General features: G+C 39.5%; 1 protein-coding gene across 1 annotated transcript; it reads right to left on the bottom strand.

The window, feature by feature from the left end:
* Positions 1-18: 18 nt before the first annotated feature.
* tmc1 (transmembrane channel-like 1) lies at positions 19-11,729 on the bottom strand. The gene is made up of 17 exons (XM_076269775.1): positions 11,587-11,729; positions 11,192-11,282; positions 10,947-11,028; positions 10,689-10,795; positions 10,206-10,304; positions 9,877-10,019; positions 9,310-9,454; positions 8,943-9,137; positions 5,702-5,881; positions 4,943-5,095; positions 3,368-3,496; positions 3,173-3,240; positions 2,641-2,880; positions 1,827-1,952; positions 1,526-1,604; positions 1,017-1,140; positions 19-707 (listed from the first exon to the last, which is right to left on the bottom strand). The coding sequence occupies exons 1-17, from the start codon at positions 11,712-11,714 to the stop codon at positions 532-534; spliced, it is 2,265 nt and encodes a 754-aa protein (XP_076125890.1). The 5' UTR covers positions 11,715-11,729; the 3' UTR covers positions 19-531.
* Between the last annotated feature and the right edge of the window lie 5,658 nt (positions 11,730-17,387).

Below are 17,387 nucleotides of genomic sequence, written 5' to 3'. Positions count from 1 at the left end.
GCCTTATGCTAACCTGAAGAGTAATTTCCCCCAGTGATGCAGTAATAGCCGTGGACTAAGCTAGAGTTACTTATTTGCGATCTACTGATGTCGTTTGTTTGGGTTTGTCGCTGGGACTTGTGGTGCACCAGACCATGATGATAAAGAGATAAGAAAGAGTTTAAAGGACTTCATATAGCTCTATGAAAGTCACATTGGGCCATTTGGTCCAAGTGCATGTAACAGGACCATCTATTTTCCCTGCCAAAGATAGTAAGCCAGACATTTCCATTCCTCTGGGCCAACTTGTGTGTCTATCAGCTTTTGGCCACAGTCTCTGCTTCAAATGGCACTTCAGCCCAAAGAACATCCAGCCCAGCAGTTGCATTGCACATTTGGTTGCAAAAACAACAAAATCAAGTCCACTTCTCCTTCACCCTTATTATCCATAAACAAAAACAGAATTTATAAACAGAGATTCTTTAACATCCATTATATCCATTTCCTGCTTGCTCTTGTCGGTCAGTGTTGTAAATGAGTGTGTCTTGGTCATTAGGGTGCTGGTCGATGTGGGAGGCCTGGTAGGTACCCAGGCATACCAGGTCCTCTTGGGACTGAAGGTCTGTCCATGCATCTATGGGGATAAGGAGGTCTACAATGGTTCTTTGTGGTGTGTCCGTTCTCTATCTGGTTAGTTGTACCATTACTGTCGTTCAGTCTTCTGTCACCTGAGAGAACATTCCAGAGTAGAAGGAAGGGAGTGTGAGAAATTGTTTTACTTCACTTTTCTTGATTCCTGCTTGAACATGTGTCAAGAGTTGGCAAATATTTTGAATTTCTATATCTATCTAAAATGATTGCATGATTATGTCATTTTTGTACATTCTTTTTGTATAAAAAATGTACAATCAACTATATTTATTATGTAATTTTAAACATGCCTTCGCTAATACTTCACTACATGACTCCTAGGTTGTTTGAGTGGGATCCTGTCCTACACAGTTTAGTGTAGATGGTAGATCCATAGGCTACTGTACCTCGGTTTGAAGCGTTGTTGTTGCTTTGTGACTGCTGTTCTTGTAGAGTATTTCTGGCCTCCTCCAGGTCAGTCGCTGCCTTTAGAGCAGCCCTCTTATTCTTCTTTTTATTTTCTTCATTTTGCTTTGTTAAAATAAACAAACACATGCACACACACACACACACACACACACACACACACACACACACACACACACACACACACACACACACACAAATACACACTTTGAATATTTATACCTATTATTTATACTGTTTCACACTATGTTTCTTCTGAGTGTGTGTTGTTGAGAGCGATTTTCTTAAATAAATTGCAGTAATGTGATCATGAAATGTTACTGTAACATTCAGCTTTTTATCATGATATTGCATGGCCTTACTGCCACCTAGAGGACAATATTAGTTACTACATGTAATGTAAATATGACATTAGAGCTATAATCTGGTTACAGTATATGTCTCAAGATGTTAAAAAATAGAAAGGGTGCATATATCGAAAAGAACTTACTGTTTGAAGTTTCTTTTTAAGATCCAGGTTGGATTGTTTGTATGTCTTTGATATGGAGTGAAGATAGTATATTGCTAATCTAAAGAAAATAAAGAGTTATTTATTTAACACTTCACACTTTTGCATGCCTACTGAAAGTTTCCTAGTCCATAACAACATAAGACATGCATGGCTGTCTCTTGTTATGACAATGTTAGAAGTTTCATATAGTATAGTAACTGCACATATACTAAAGTTAAAGTTTTAAAGTTTTTTAGTAAAGTTTAAGACAGTCTAATGCCCCAAGGCAATGTCCACTTACATCATAAGCAGAAGGAATGGAAGGACTAGGCCAGGATTGGACACATAGCTGAATACCATCCCAAACCATGCTGGAAAATCATTCTCCAGGGTCTCCTGGATTACGTCAAACATTCGACTTTTCCCACTGCAATGCCCATGCGGGAACAGGAAGTATATATGCTCACTTTAACACCCATGTAAACTCATTTTGGGCAGAGTAGAATTTGTTTTGCATTTTATTTGGATAGGACTGTGAAGCATGACAGGAAGCAAGTGGGAGAGAGAGATGGGGTGGGATCGGGAAATGACCGCAGGTCGGACTCCAACCTGGGTCCCCGTGGGCATTTGGATGCAAGAATTGTACAGACACTGTGGCCAATGTGTCCTCTTAATCAGTAGTTTTAGATGTTCTGGACTAAAAATATTTGCTGAAAATTAGGTGTTATGTAACATCTACACCGCTTTCACAGGTTCTTCAGATATTCTCATTCTAAAGATAGAAATACTCAGAGGATTCAGAGGGAAGAGGAGGGGGAGAGGGGAGTCTATCTGAATAGGTATATTTAGACACACACACACACACACACACACACACACACACACACACAAGCACACACATACACACACACACACAAAATATATATATATATGGTTATGGTTATGGTTATGGATTTGGCAGACGCCTTTGTCCAAAGCGAGATATAAAAATAGACATAGACACATTTAACCAGCAGAGATAATACAGTATGAGTATATCTCTCACACACACACACAGATACCCACACACACACATACACAGTATATATATAAACAGCATCTCCCGTCTCCTTCACCTGAAGGGTCCACAGTCGAAAGAGGGGGGTATGGAGACGATGGTGTAGATGGCGGGCAGGGTGGAGAGGAAGAGGATGACCAGCAGCATGGCCATGTAGAAGTTGTTGGAGCCCGAGGCCTTGAAGACGCGCTCCTGGGGGACGTTGCAGCACATGACTGCCCAGCACTGCAGGTACATGGAGACGTGCAGGCGCAGCACGTTCATCGCTGGCAGACAGGGGGCGTAAAATGCTCCCATCCTTAGAAGCAAAGGACACACAGGGTTTGGGAGAGGGAGAGAGAGAGAGAGAGAGAGAGAGAGAGAGAGCGAGAGAGAGAGAGATTGGGGAGTACAATATAGAAAGAGGGAAAGGGAAACCGAGAGATTATAAGGGACTCTGTAGCCGTGTATACACAACAAATACCAAATGCTCTATCATCTTTACAAATGACAATAAAACAACTTTTATTTTATATTTATTCTTATAAAACGTATACACAAGAAAGCACACACACTTTCAAACATTCTTATTTCAGAAGCCAGCGCCTTACCAGATCATTCCCTGATTAAAGATTAACCCCAGGACATTTCCGCTGACATCAAACTCTGAATAGGAGGGCTTAACATGGGAGGAAAGGAGTGCCAAAAAAACATTTACTCAGTGTTGGCCTGATGCATTGTTTCACACAGTCAAATATCACAAGAACGCCGTGGCGTGATCCCCATGGTGGGGTGAGGGAACTCACAAAGCCATACTCCAGGTCCCAGCACCAGCAGTAGTTGAGGAAGCGCACGATAAACGCCCTGAGGAAATCCCCGATCAGCAGGGTCACGTACGTCGTCATGGTGTCAGAAATGATGAGGCGTACAAACTCCTGGCCAGAAAGCAGAGGAGGCCAGCATTACTCATAACCAAGCTCACGCCAAGCCGCCGTCTTAAAGGGGAACCACTACTGGCTCACTTCTGCTACATGTACCAACCCTACAGAGGATGGGGACAATGGCCTAAAATAGCACAATCGTACGTCATGCGTAGGGTGGCCTCATATCCTTCTTTTGGTTGAAATAAGCTTACTTCAAGTTCTTCTATGTGTGAGTTTGTGTGAGTGAGTGTGTGTGTGTGTGTGTGTGTGTGTGTGTGTGTGTGTGTGTGTGTGTGTGTGTGTGTGTGTGTGTGTGTGTGTGTGTAAAGTTGTGGGTTCAATTGCGGCCTACCACCGTTTTGCCCTCGAGCAAGGCACTTCACCCTGAGTTGCTCTGGGGACAATAATAATAAGTGGGATAAGGGTCCTTGTAATATAAATGACATACATTAGTCGCTTGGGATAAAAGCATCTGCTAAATAAAAAAATGTAAATGTGAAAAGTAATATATGTCAACGTGTGTAGACCCACTGAAGATCACTATGACATGATTAACTATGATTACCATATACAGAGCCGGACAGTAACGGAGTACATTTACTTGAGTACAGTACTTGAGTACAATTTTGATGGATCTGTACTTTACCCGAGTATCATTTTTGGGGAGTACTCATGACTTTACTCAAGTACATTTGAGAGGCAAATATTGTACTCTTTACTCCACTACATTTCTATCCATAACCGTGAGTACCCGTTACTTCTTCTAAAAAAAAAATAATAAAAAAAAAAATTAAAAAAAATCTCGGAAACCCTCAATTTGTTGTTTCCCTCTCAAACGTGATTAGATTGTACAGGCACCACTGATTGGGACAGCCTATCAGCAATCGCCTTCAGCTTTCCGCCAAAGTCAACTCCATGGTCAGATTTAGATAAGAGATGAAACAATGGATTAAGACGCAGCAGGTCCATCCCGGGAATAGGCCAACCTGTGGCCCCACCTCGCCAGACTATTTCAATTTTCTGAACAAGTTAATGATAGTGTTCGTATTAGTATTTTGTATTTGAAATACGTATTTTATATACATGTATTAGAAATACTGCCCGTCCCTGGCAAGTGGCAACATGGTAAAAAGATGAAAATGACTTGATTTTACTTTCAATTCCTCTCCAAGGTATTAACATTAAAATTTTTCATAACTCCATGTAGGACCTTTCTGTACATAAATGTAAGCACTGTGGCAGTAGTAATCCAATATTTAGAAAATGTACTCTTGTACTCTTGATACTCAAGTATTTTTAAAAACAAGTACTTCAGTACTTTTACTTAAGTAGACATCTGACTGTCGGACTTTTACTTGTACTTGAGTAACATTTAGCAAAGGGTATCTGTACTTTTACTCAAGTAATGAAGTTGTGTACTCTGTCCACCTCTGACCATATATGACTAGACATCCTTACCTGTCCCACCATAGTCTCCCAACAAGGTCCTCTGGGGACATCAGCTGGGTCAACAGTGATAACAGGAGTGGTGTTGTTCTCTCCCAGGGTCCCGTTGTACAGGCTGGCCTGCCACAACGTCATGTTGGCTATTATGACCTCCTCCTCTTTCCTCTAATAATGAAATCCCATCATGGAAAAAACAAAACACTTTATTTGTGTCATTGGTGTCAATGTTGATGTGTTCGATGTGCTTCTCTTCAAAATGTGGACTTTTCCAGATTGTTTTCATTATGAGATTAAGATAAAGCGTCATAAGATTACTTTTTTTATACTCGGCACGTTTCCAAGGTTGCCAATTAATGTGGAAGGTGCTATATACTGTATGTACCACATTCAGATTTGAATAGAGGTAACTATTACCATCCTTTAGTGTGCTTATGAAGACAAATCCACCCATGGTCCAGCATTCAGGGGCACCATAAGGCAGGGGAAAGCTAAGGCCATTCCATGCTATGCTTACTGTATGTTTCAGGAACATTCGAGTGACCTGTTTGGATTGCCCCTCAAAGATATGATATGCTAAGTAATATGTGTCCTCCTTCATAGCAACAACAAAGACTGTTTTATTGTCGAATTGTGTTTTCATTTCATCTATGAATGCTCTTACACATATAAGGATGAAAAGCAGAAGTGTCAGTAGATTTGTGGGTAACAAACACGTCTTTTCAGTAATAAAGCACATGGGCTGTTCTATTCCTGGCGTGTAGCCTGACTCACTTTGAGGTTGATCTCATCCATGAGGGCGATGATGAAGGTGTAGAGGTTGCCCAGGAACAGGGCGAAGATGCGCCCCAGCTGCCACTGGAGGGCGATGCGGGGGTGGTAATTCTCCAGAGAGCTGATCACGTCGAACAGCATGGGACAGAACATCCCCAGCAGAGACATCACCATGTTCACCTGAACCATGAGGACACACACACACACACACAGACACACACACACACACACACACACACACACACACACACACACACACACACACACACACACACACACACACACACACACACACACACACACACACACACACACATTCTAGTTTAGGTGTAGGTTTAGTGTAAGTTGAGGTTTTATATATACACATGTACATATGAAATACATTTATTTAAAGGTATTTCTTAGTTAAAATGACATATATCTATGAATCTTTTTACATTTCATACAGTGTCCATCAGTCTGTTTTCATGTTATTTGTTGATCTTGTTATCTACTAAATATTAAATATTATTTTGTTCTACTTACACTAGAACAGTTTTCCTTCTTGCCTGACCCTCTCCAAATCATTACACTGGCACCAGCCTACTCTTCACTGACAAATAAACCGTTAATGATAGAATACCCAGACCAATCATTGTCAGATTTCTACGACTAAAGGACAAGATGGCTGTTCTGGACAAAACCAAACATCTAAAGGGAACAGGCATCTACATCAATGAGGATTTTACTGAGGCCATCCGACTAAAGAGGAAAGAACTTCTCCCAGCCATGAGGGCAGCAAGGGAGAGGGGGGATATTACATATCTGAGATATGACAAACTGATTGTCCATCCACCTTCACAAAAACAACAAGGACAGTCAAGCAGCCAGTGTCCGGTTCATTAGTTTCCACTATATGTCTTCTCACACTTTCTATGGACAATAACAAATCTGAATTTGTTGATCCTTTTGAATCAGTTACAGTTGACTGTTATTGTTCGGATGTTGATCCGGACACTCACTTTTTTTCTTCTTTTGATATATCTAAACTATGTAGCTTTTTAAGTGAAGCAGAATTTAACAGCATATGTGACTCTGCTACTTCTGATACATTCTCTACTTTTCATTTGAATATAAGAAGTCTTTCTAGGAATTATGATAAATTCATTCATTATTTGTCACAAATCAAACATGAATTCTCTGTGATTGCGTTATCAGAAACCTGGCTTACAGAGGATTCAAAGGAAATATTCAAATTGCCAAATTACAACTCGTAGGTTACCTACAGAGTTTCATGATAGTGATAGGTCTCTCAAGAATCCTTTGGATATAGCTGAAAAATGTAATATTTCACTTTTTGTCAATATTGGGCAGGAATTGGCAAATAAAATCTCTGATTGCAACGGGAGTCCCTTGGACTTTATTAAAAAGATATATCAAAGGATTTCTTCTTTTAAGCCTCCTGACCTTGAGGAAATAAGTGAAATAATTGATTAGCTAACAACTTCATCAGCGGGTTGGTATTCCAACTTTTCTTGTCAAGGAGGTGAAACAAATAATATTACAACCACTTGTCCACATTTTCTCTTTGTCCCTGAAAACAGGCATTGTGCCTCAGGACTTAAAGATTGCCAAGGTTATTCCTTTGTATAAAACAGATGATCCATGTTGCTTTAATAACTATAGACCAATATCAATTTTGCCTTGTTTCTCAAAAGTACTGGAAAAACTGATTTACAGGAGGATTATCCTACATTTAGATTCTAATGAAATTCTGTATAAACACCAATATGGTTTTCGCAAAAATCATTCAACTTATATGGCACTTCTTCACTTGATAGACAAGGTTACCTTGGCTCAAACGAAAAATGAATACATTTGTAGTATTTTTTATAGACTTTTCAAAGGCATTTCATACTGTTAATCATTCTATTTTATTTTATTGGAAAAACTGCATAAACATGGCTTTCATGATCTTACATATAAGTGGCTAATTAATTATTTATCTGATCGAAAACAGTTTGTCTGTGTAAAGGGTTGCAATTCCAACATGGCTGGATTACCCTGTGGTGTTCCACAGGGTTCTATCCTGGGACCTTGATTATTTCTTATTTATATTAATGATTTGGCCAATGTTTCTAACCTTTTTTTCTCCTATTATGTTTGCAGATGACACTACCTTGATTCTTTCACATTCAAATTTCAATGTTCTAATGAAAGAGGCAAATGCTGGCTTATCTGCATATGCCACTTGGTTCAAATTAAATAAACTATCTTTAAATATTAAAACATCTAATTTCATTATTTTTGGAGGTAAAAAACTATACCCTAATGACATATTTAAGATTAAAATTGAGTCTACAGAGATACCGTAAGTTTCATCAACCAGATTCTTAGGTGTTATTGTTAATGAAACCTTAAAATGGAAGGATCAAGTAGACTGGGTTAGCAAAAAAGTAAATAAATCAATTGGGATAATTATGAGGGTTAGTCATCTTGTCTCCAGAAATTGCCTCCTCACTCTTTATTATAGTTTAATTTACCCATACCTTTCATACTGTAATTTAGTGTGGGCAAGTACTTTTCCTTCCACCATTCACAAATTACTGGTCCTTCAAAAAAACTGTTCTGAATGGAGTACTGCATCTACTCCTTTATTTAAAGAACTGACAATCCTTACTGTTAATGATATTAATGTACTTCAAACCTGTGTTTTTATTTATGAAATATATAATGGAAAGATTCCTGAGCAATTTAAGTGCTATTTTAAAACTAATTCACAGGTTCACTCATATGTAACGAGGCAAGCTAATGATTTTCACCCCCCTCAACTTAGAACATGTCAAGCTCAATTTTCCATACGTTATAGGGGTGCTAAAATATGGACTGGCCTGGAATTATTTTACTACTAATCATTTTAAAAGATGCCTAAAGGCTAACTTAATCGCTGGTCTATAGCTGGTTCTCCTGAAGATTTCTGTCATAGTAGTTTGTTCTACTGTAGTGCTTACACTGTTTGTTCATTTTTTTATTTATTATTTTTTTCCCTTTTTCTTTTATATTTCTTTAAATTTATATTGTTTTAATACTTTTGTTGTGGCTCTTGTTGTTATGTTACTTTTTTAGGTGGAGGCCTCATATAAGCCAGTCTGGGCTTACTGCCTCTTCCTGCACTGATTTCTTTTCTTTGTTTCTTCTTTGACTCTGTCTTTTTAGAAGTGCTAAATACATAAATAAAAAAATAAAAAATAATACATCCTACTTCATTTCTTTCCCACCAGCCGTAGTTCTCCAGCCCTGCAAAGGCAAACTTCTGAGACCTCCTGACCACAAAGAAGATCAGATATCCACTTCCTGCCAAGCAGCAGAGCACCAGGAAGTTGGCCAAGACCCTGAGGAAGCGGGTGAGGTGGATGTTGTCATCTTTCCTGTTCTCTTGCTCCTCCACAATGGCTTCCTGAGAACACAAGAACATGTAGTGGAGCAGACTCACTCGCTCACTCATGGCAACACACAGACACGAGACAGACAACACCCACTCTACAGTCTCTGTCTCATACTGCTCGATAGCTCCACATCAAGGGTTATGGTGCTGTGGGACTTCTCTGGTTGTTTGGAATAACACTCACCTTGAAGCTGGTTGTGATGGAGGCAAACTTGTTGTCTGCGGTTTCAGGGTTCCCAATGAGGTAGTCCCAGCTGGTGAACATCTTCCAGCTGAAGTTGAAACTGGTGTCATCTCCGCCTCCTTGCTCATTGGCGTTGCGGGCCATCCTGGTGGAGTCGAGTAAGGAGTGCAGAGGACAGTGCTTGACGAGGCCCATTCCCAATTGGATTGAGAGGGGCCTTACTTACGTAAATGACGTAGACAGTCCAAAACTGCCTCATGTGCAGGTTATTTTTTGGCATAAAGGAATTTAATGTTAATGACTTGACAACATTTCTCAATGGGTTGTTTTAGTGGGTAACAAATAAGCAATGAAAGAACATATAGCGTTAAGCCGTTAGCGTTAAGCCGGTCACACCCCTGGGTGCACAAGTTCATTTACTATTTAGACAACGTGGACAACACTGGATGGGAATATGAAAACTGTGTTGGTCACTAGCAAAGACACGTTGCATTTCGCCTAGCGTTGCAATGCAGCGGGCATAAGATAGGGGCCTATGTGTCTCATGTCAGCAGAGCAGCCACTCACTTCCGAATGACCACCATGTAGCTGTAGGCCACTGTGCCGACCCCAACCAGGAAGTAAGAGAGAGGCATGCGGAACTTCAGCCAGCCAACAGTCCGCTGGTTGTTGTAGTAGCCATAGAAAAGCACTGAGTACTTAGCAAACCCCTGAAGGACAGGAAAGGACCATTTCAAAAACATTATGTGTGTGTGTGTGTGTGTGTGTGTGGCCACATGCATACACACATCTGTGTCTGTTTATAAATGCATGTATGACTTTGTTTGTGTGTGTGTGTGTGTGTGTGTGTGTGTGTGTGTGTGTGTGTGTGTGTGTCAGCAGCAGAATACACAAACCCCAAAATCCCACAAGATGGCAAAGTCCATGGCACTTGTTTCATCCGCTCTGGGAACAGTCTTCCTCGGAATGCTCCCATAAGGCCTCCCCATCAGTGCCTGGACATGGAGAACGTAGTGATTTTTCATTTTCATTTAATCATCATCAACCGTTTTTTTTATTCAGGGAGAAATTGACTGAGCATCCATCGCTTTTACAGCAATGCCCTGAGTTACAAAACATACAACAACAATAATCAAAATAACAAAACAAGAACAATAAAAAGATACAAAAGGCAAATAATAATAATAGCAATAATAATAATAATAATCATAATAATAGAATAACATAATAATAATAATGATAATAATAATAATAATAATAATAATAATAATAAATAGAAAGAAAAGAAGAAGGGGAGTATGCATAAATAGTAATAATAATGATATAAAAGCAGTATATTAATGGCAACTGGACACAAATTACGGTGTCTGCAGTCGTACCTCTGGAACCATGACCAGGCCGAACGTGAGTCCAAAGAGAATCATGTTGATCCCATACATCCACCTGAGAAAGATGAAGTAGCTCGCAACAGAGGACCCAAAATGACCTGTAGCAAAACCAGAGCATTAAGATGCAAGTATCACAGGGACACATTGCATCCTCATTTTCAAATGATCTAATTTAGTCACTGGCACAAAAAGTGAATGAATGCTGTCAAGCAATCATTAGCATCATGTAAGCCTGAGGTGAACTCTTACTTTCTATGTCTTTGATCTTCATTTCCCATGGGATGCACGCTGTCTTGAAGTTCTCAAAGTCGCGCAGGAACTTCATCCATTTCTGACATGCAAAAGAGAGAGAATACATGCTGGAACTACAAACACAAATGGTATTCTGACACGTAGATAATAATGAATTGGAGTAATACGTTTGGCTTTGTTTCTCGTTACTAACATGGGTGTTGTCTCTGCTTGCCGTATTGCTCACATTGCTTATACATCACCTTTTGCATCATGACTTTGTAGGCATACAGCTTTCTACCCCTTCCTCTCCCAAGAGCACCCTCATATTTCTCCACAAACTCCTGAGATTCTCTAAAAAACAAACATACACATACACATACACATACAAGTACAAGTACACACAGAAGCACACACACACACACAGATAGGGACAGAGAGAGAGAGAAGAGAGAATGAAAGATAGAGAGAGAGAGAGAGATCTCTAAAATATTAATAATATGTGACAAGGATGGCAAGGTCACACAAGGTCAGTACCACGCCCTGTCAGCATTTTCTGCTGGAAAACACTATTAAGCTTGATGACTACTCACTACTCATTCAAGTGCAGGTATTTCTAAAGCATTTATTTTGATCAGTACATGAGTGGCCTCAGTACTTGAGTGTTTGTAGTTTCTTCATCATGGGCCAGGGCTTTCCTCTGAGCGTGGTGATGAGCTTCTTCCTCTCATCCACCGCCTCTTTCAGCTTCTCCAGCTCCTCAGGAGTCAGCACCCCCACCACCATTTTCTCTTCCTCCTCCTCCTCCCCAGCTAGTTCCTCCACCTCAGAGGATTCAGAACTGTTGTATAAAAATGGATGTGTAAAAAACAACGCATGGCATCATTGGAATTTATTTGATTGTTATACGTATTTTCAAAACACACACAATTAACACAACACCATTCTCAAGTAGCGTAGCACAGCACCTCGGATCTTTTGTAACACAACACAATTCAGTCAAAATTATACATGGCTGAAGTCCTCACAGACTAGCCTCTACTCTTCTTCATATTGTGTCCTGAACTGAAATCTTGACACTGTGTTACTAGAGTGGTATTTATTGTTGACTGTTGAAGGGCTTGCGTTTTGTGTAGGAATCTTCTCAGTAGAAGTTCAAATAACACTCATGTTCTATTTTCAACTGTCGATAAGTTAACAACCCCCCCCCCCCCTCACAATTAGCGCCAGAACTTCTCTCAACTAATAAATGCAATGAGTTCTCATCTTTATTTAAAGGTAAAATTGACAAAATCAGACTCAACATATCTGCTCAATTACTAATTCAACATCCGGAACTTCCAGCTACAGGGAAACTTGATGTCAGAGTTCAGCTTGATAGACCACGACACACTTGACAAAACCATGATGGGGTTGATTGTCACATTGTGTCAGAGTGTCTTTGATGGTTAATTGCTCCCTGTTACAATACATTCTAAAAGTAAAAATTAGACACATTTAAAGCCAAGACCCCAAGCTTTCATTTCATGTAGGAATTACTGCTAAAAGAGGTCTCCCCTAGTCTTTAATCAACTAACCACCTTCCTAACATCAAATGGGTATTTTGATTACTTTCAGTCGGGTTTTCGGGCAAATCACAGCACTGAAACAGCTCTCATCAAGGTTTTCAATGACATACGCCTCAATACAGATTCAGGTAAAACATCAGTCCTTACACTGGACCTTAGTGCAGCATTTGACACAATATTTTATTACACAGACTAGAACACTGAGTTGGATTTACAGGCATAGTTATCAACTGGCTGAAATCATGTCTACAAGAAAGGAGTTTCTTTGTTGCCATTGGAAACTGTACATCAACACCAATGTCTTTGACCTGTGGTGTTCCCCAGGGGTCGATCTTGGGACCACTATTATTCAACCACTATATGTTCCCACTTGGACAAATCATCCAAAATAATTTGATTTCATATCATAGCTATGCAGATGACACACAAATTTACTTAGCTCTGTCACCAAACGACTATGGTCCCCTTAAGTCTCTGTGTCAGTGTATAGAACAAATCAACACCTGGATGTCTCAACATTTTCTTCAGCTGAACAAAGAAAAAACTGAAGTAATTATATTTGGTAAAAAGGAGGAAAGACTTAGGGTTGCCACTGTCCTTGACACTAAAGGGTTGAAAGCAAAGGATACTGTTAAAAATCTTGGTGTATTAATTGACAGTGATCTAAATTTCAACAGCCACATGAAAGTGATAACTAAATCAGCTTTTTACCACCTCAAAAATATTGCCAAACTTTGAGGGCTGATGTCAAAAGATGATTTAGAAAAACTCATTCATGCATTTATCTCCAGCAGGGTTGATTACTGCAATGGAGTTTTCACAGGCCTTCCTAAAAAGACTATCAAACAGCTTCAGGTGATACAAAATGCAGCAGCTAGGGTTCTTACAAAAACTAAAAGAACTGACCACATTACTCCAAGTCCCTGCACTGGCTTCCAGTAAGTCACAGAATTGACTTTAAAGCACTACTGCTTGTTTATAAATCACTAAATGGAGCAGGACCTAAATACCTCTCAGACATGCTTCAGCAGTACACACCCTCCAGACCTCTCAGGTCTCAGGAGAATAACCTGTTATTAGACCTGCTGTTAGAACCAAACATGGTGAAGCAGCTTTTAGCTGCTATGCGGCTTAGCTCTGGAACCAACTTTCGGATGACATTAAAAAGGCCCCAAACGTAGTGAGAGTATTGGATTCAGAACTTATTATTTTGATATATATGTGATTTAGGTCCTGATGCCTCTAAATCGGTTGATAATCTGAAAAGGTGGTACCCCAATGGAATTATCCCAACCTGAAATTATATAGACGAGTTTCTGGATAGTTAACGGGATGGACCAAATATATTCTTTTTCATTTACTGTATTTGTTATTGTACACCAATCATGTGTACCTATTTTTCATGATTTATGAAGAAATCAGTTAAATCATATAGTCATGTATCTGCTTATTTGGATCTGACTAACTTTGATGAAACAATTGTTTCAAAAATATAATCATTTAGTGGCACTATTTGATGAAATGTTTCAGCCATAAAGGCTGAAAAAGGAGGACTGAGAGAAAGTGGATTAGAACATTATGTCCAATATTCCAATATGTGGTTTAATATTCTGCATTTCTCATTAGTAGGTCACTTTGATACTAAAAGTATGATTCAATGTAATGACTGTATGATATCTGTACTGTCCCTGTGTATATCTCTGTGTGACTGTATTTAGAGATCAGCAGGAATATTATGACTTTGCAGTGTTTCACTGTTCTGCATGGCTGCGTCAGTAGCTATCTGTTCCGGATTGCCAGGTTGCCACTAATCAGAGTCTGATTCAGTGTAGTCCACGTGAGATGGGATGACCAACGCCATCTCCCGTCAGCCTGGAAGGATACTTAAACTCTAACGATTTCTTTGTCTAGTTAGAGCAGCTGATGGATCTTTAGGTGAAGTCATGCTGTCTATCCCTTGATGCACATCATTGTAAATAAACTCTGTTCCTAATTTTTCATACTATTGGTCTGACTGGGTCTCTATTAAATCTATGGTATCAAAATTACCATCAGTAGCCAGTTTTAAATCTAGACTTAAGACCAAACTGTTCTCAGATGCTTTCTGCTAACTGCACTGAGTTATAATTTCTGAATCTGTCTTGAAAATTATTCTACCTTGTGTCTTTTATTTTGTCTTTTTAATAATTCTCTATTTTTAAATGATTTTACACCGTGTGTTTTCTGGTTTCTTTTTATTATGATCTTTACCTTTTGAATTATTCTTTGACTATATTGCCCTTCTATGCTTTTATTTGTTATTATTGTTTGGTTTTGTTTATGTAAAGCACATTGAATGACCTCTGTGTATGAAATGTGCTATTTAAATAAACTTCCTAGTAAGACTTGACTAGGAAGGTCTTTATGGATGCCAGGTACAACATGTGACACGTTTGTGACTGCTGCCATGCCAACTGTGCCTTATTGTGTCTTGCATCATATTGTGTGATGTTAAATAGGCTTGGTTATCACCTAACACAAGGACTTCTCTCCAGTGAATATCTGGGAGGAAAAACTAGTCATTGGGTATAGGTGAAACTAAAATACTGAGAGATTGAGCCTGAACTGCAAGCAACTAATATAGGCATATGTTTGTGTCATAGTGGAGGCATATTTTTAAATGTGTGTTATGACCTAAACCTATTCACCCATACCTGGTTTCTACTTTCTTTCTTTTTTTCTTCCCTTTGTCTGTCTTTTGTGGTTCGTCTTCCTGTTTCTTCTTACTGGCAGTTATTTCTTCGTCTGTTTTAGACGGTCTTTGTCTCTTGTGATTCTTGTTCTCCTCCTCTTTCTCTTCTTTAAGCTTTTTTGCTTTTCCATTCCTCCCATTCTTTCTTTGTCTTGGGATATCGTTGTCCACCTCTTCGCCGTCTTCCTCTATTCCCGTCTTTTCTTCCTCTTTATCTTTATGTCGCCTGGCCTTCCTTCTCCGGCGCTCTTTCTCAGATTGCTCCTGAGTGTAAATCCTTGATGTGCCTGTACTCCCTCCTTTCTTTGGTTTTCTTTTGTTTTCTCTTTCTCCCTTCTCCCTTTTCCCTCTCTTTCTCTTTGCCTGTCGGTCTGTGTCCTCATTGTAGTCTGTATTGTAGTCTTCATTCTCTATACCCCCCAAAAAATGCGAACAACAGATAAAACTGAAGTAATTATATTTGGTAAAAAGGAGGAAAGACTTAGGGTTGCCACTGTCCTTGACACTAAAGGGTTGAAAGCAAAGGATACTGTTAAAAATCAAGGTGTATTAATTGACAGTGATCTAAATTTCAACAGCCACATGAAAGTGATAACTAAATCAGCTTTTTACCACCTCAAAAATATTGCCAAACTTTGAGGGCTGATGTCAAAAGATGATTTAGAAAAACTCATTCATGCATTTATCTCCAGCAGGGTTGATTACTGCATTACTGCATAGTCTTCATTCTCTATACCCCCCAAAAAATGCATTACTCATAGATTTTCACATAATAACATCCATACATTTTTATGCACTGCTATATGTTTATTAGAAAAAGGATAATCTCCTTGGAAATAACATTTATGTCACGTTGAATTGACAGTCCATATTTCTCTGTCTTTCTCTTTTTTGAGCGTTAGTCTTTATCTTTACTTCCTATCATTAGATCCCCTAATTGAACATATTTCTTTCCAAATTTCTTGCTTTCAACTCTACCTTCTTCAGCGGTTACTGTGTGGGTGTGACTATCATGAGAGACATATTACAATGGTAGTCATTTAGCCAGTTGGTACAACATGAAGGACATCCCAAGCATGACCAGAGTCTTACCTGCATGCACCTCAATGCTGACTGCAATTGCACAGAAAAAAAAAAGACTGATACGTGAAAAAAATACAAATATCACAATCTTCTTTTGGTTTGCTTTGGCCACCATGCGTAAATGACTCAGCCCGTGTCATTCTGCTGCATTTGTAACCGAATCTGTATGTGATACATGGGCCATTACACATGCAATAATGTTTTCACAAAGGGCACAAAGGAAGCTTTGATGAGATATCGCCCCATGTAAGGCCACACAAAGACGTTTGGGGGAGGGAGGGTAAAAGGCCAGAGGTCAAGACAGTATTAATGGCCTTTTAACGCACAACGTAAACGTTCTACAAGTGGTGCATATGTCAGTGAATGTCAACTATGGTCCCCAAGTGTTTGTACAAATGTACCTGTAAACATGTTAATATGAGTGTTATAACTGATTATTAAATATTAAACCTGTTACAATTTCATCACTCTTATTGACTCACAAACCCTCCATCAGTCTCTTGACATGAGAAAAACACAGACACATCAGCCAATTACCTCTAGTAGTTAAACCACCATTAAGTAACATAAACATCACTAACAACAACACAGAAACAACTCAGAAAGTGATGGAAGATCTAGTTGTTGCCTCACCATCACTCTCGGAGGCGACGAGCTTGTCCCGAGGCATCCTCCTGCAGTCCAGCGGCTCTGTGGGTCACGTCGCCAGCACCAACCCTGGACTGACCCGTGCCTGCCCAGTGATGAGCCTCGCGCATGAGGAGTTCACTTTTTAAGCTGCCATTCAGCAACAGCCCACAGGAACAATAACGGCCCCGAAACTCTAGAACCACTCAATTTCTCTACCTTTAATTATTCAGCACAGTTATGACTCTCTCCCCCCTATTTTAAGGAGAGGGGGGGTCAACAGGGACTTGGCCCAAAAAAAAGGGGGGGGGGGGGGTTGATGATGTACTTGGATGAGAGGTGCTATGATATTAATCAAGCAATCGAACAAAGTTTGCCATACGCTCCTTTAATTTCCCAGTATACCACACTCATCATGCTACCAGAAACCTTTCAGTGCAATTAGTAGTA

The sequence above is a fragment of the Alosa pseudoharengus genome, unplaced genomic scaffold, assembly GCF_046254945.1.
Source record: "Alosa pseudoharengus isolate Yale_2024_CS ecotype anadromous, Long Island Sound unplaced genomic scaffold, YU_APseudo_1.1 YU_APseudo_1.1_scf_6, whole genome shotgun sequence".
In the NCBI taxonomy this organism is placed as follows: Eukaryota; Metazoa; Chordata; class Actinopteri; order Clupeiformes; family Clupeidae; genus Alosa; species Alosa pseudoharengus.
The sequence above is the reverse complement of the archived record's forward strand: the minus strand, read 5'-3'. Positions and strand labels throughout refer to the sequence as shown.

Coding starts and splice junctions, on each gene's coding strand:
- tmc1 (XM_076269775.1), bottom strand. CDS start 11,714: ATGGTGGTGGGGGTGCTGACTCCTGAGGAGCTGGAGAAGCTGAAAGAG. Junction 11,283..11,586: donor AAGAAACTACAAACACTCAA/GTACTGAGGCCA, acceptor TTTGTTTTTTAG/AGAATCTCAGGAGTTTGTGG. Junction 3,497..4,942: donor GGGAGACTATGGTGGGACAG/GTAAGGATGTCT, acceptor CTTTCTGGCCAG/GAGTTTGTACGCCTCATCAT.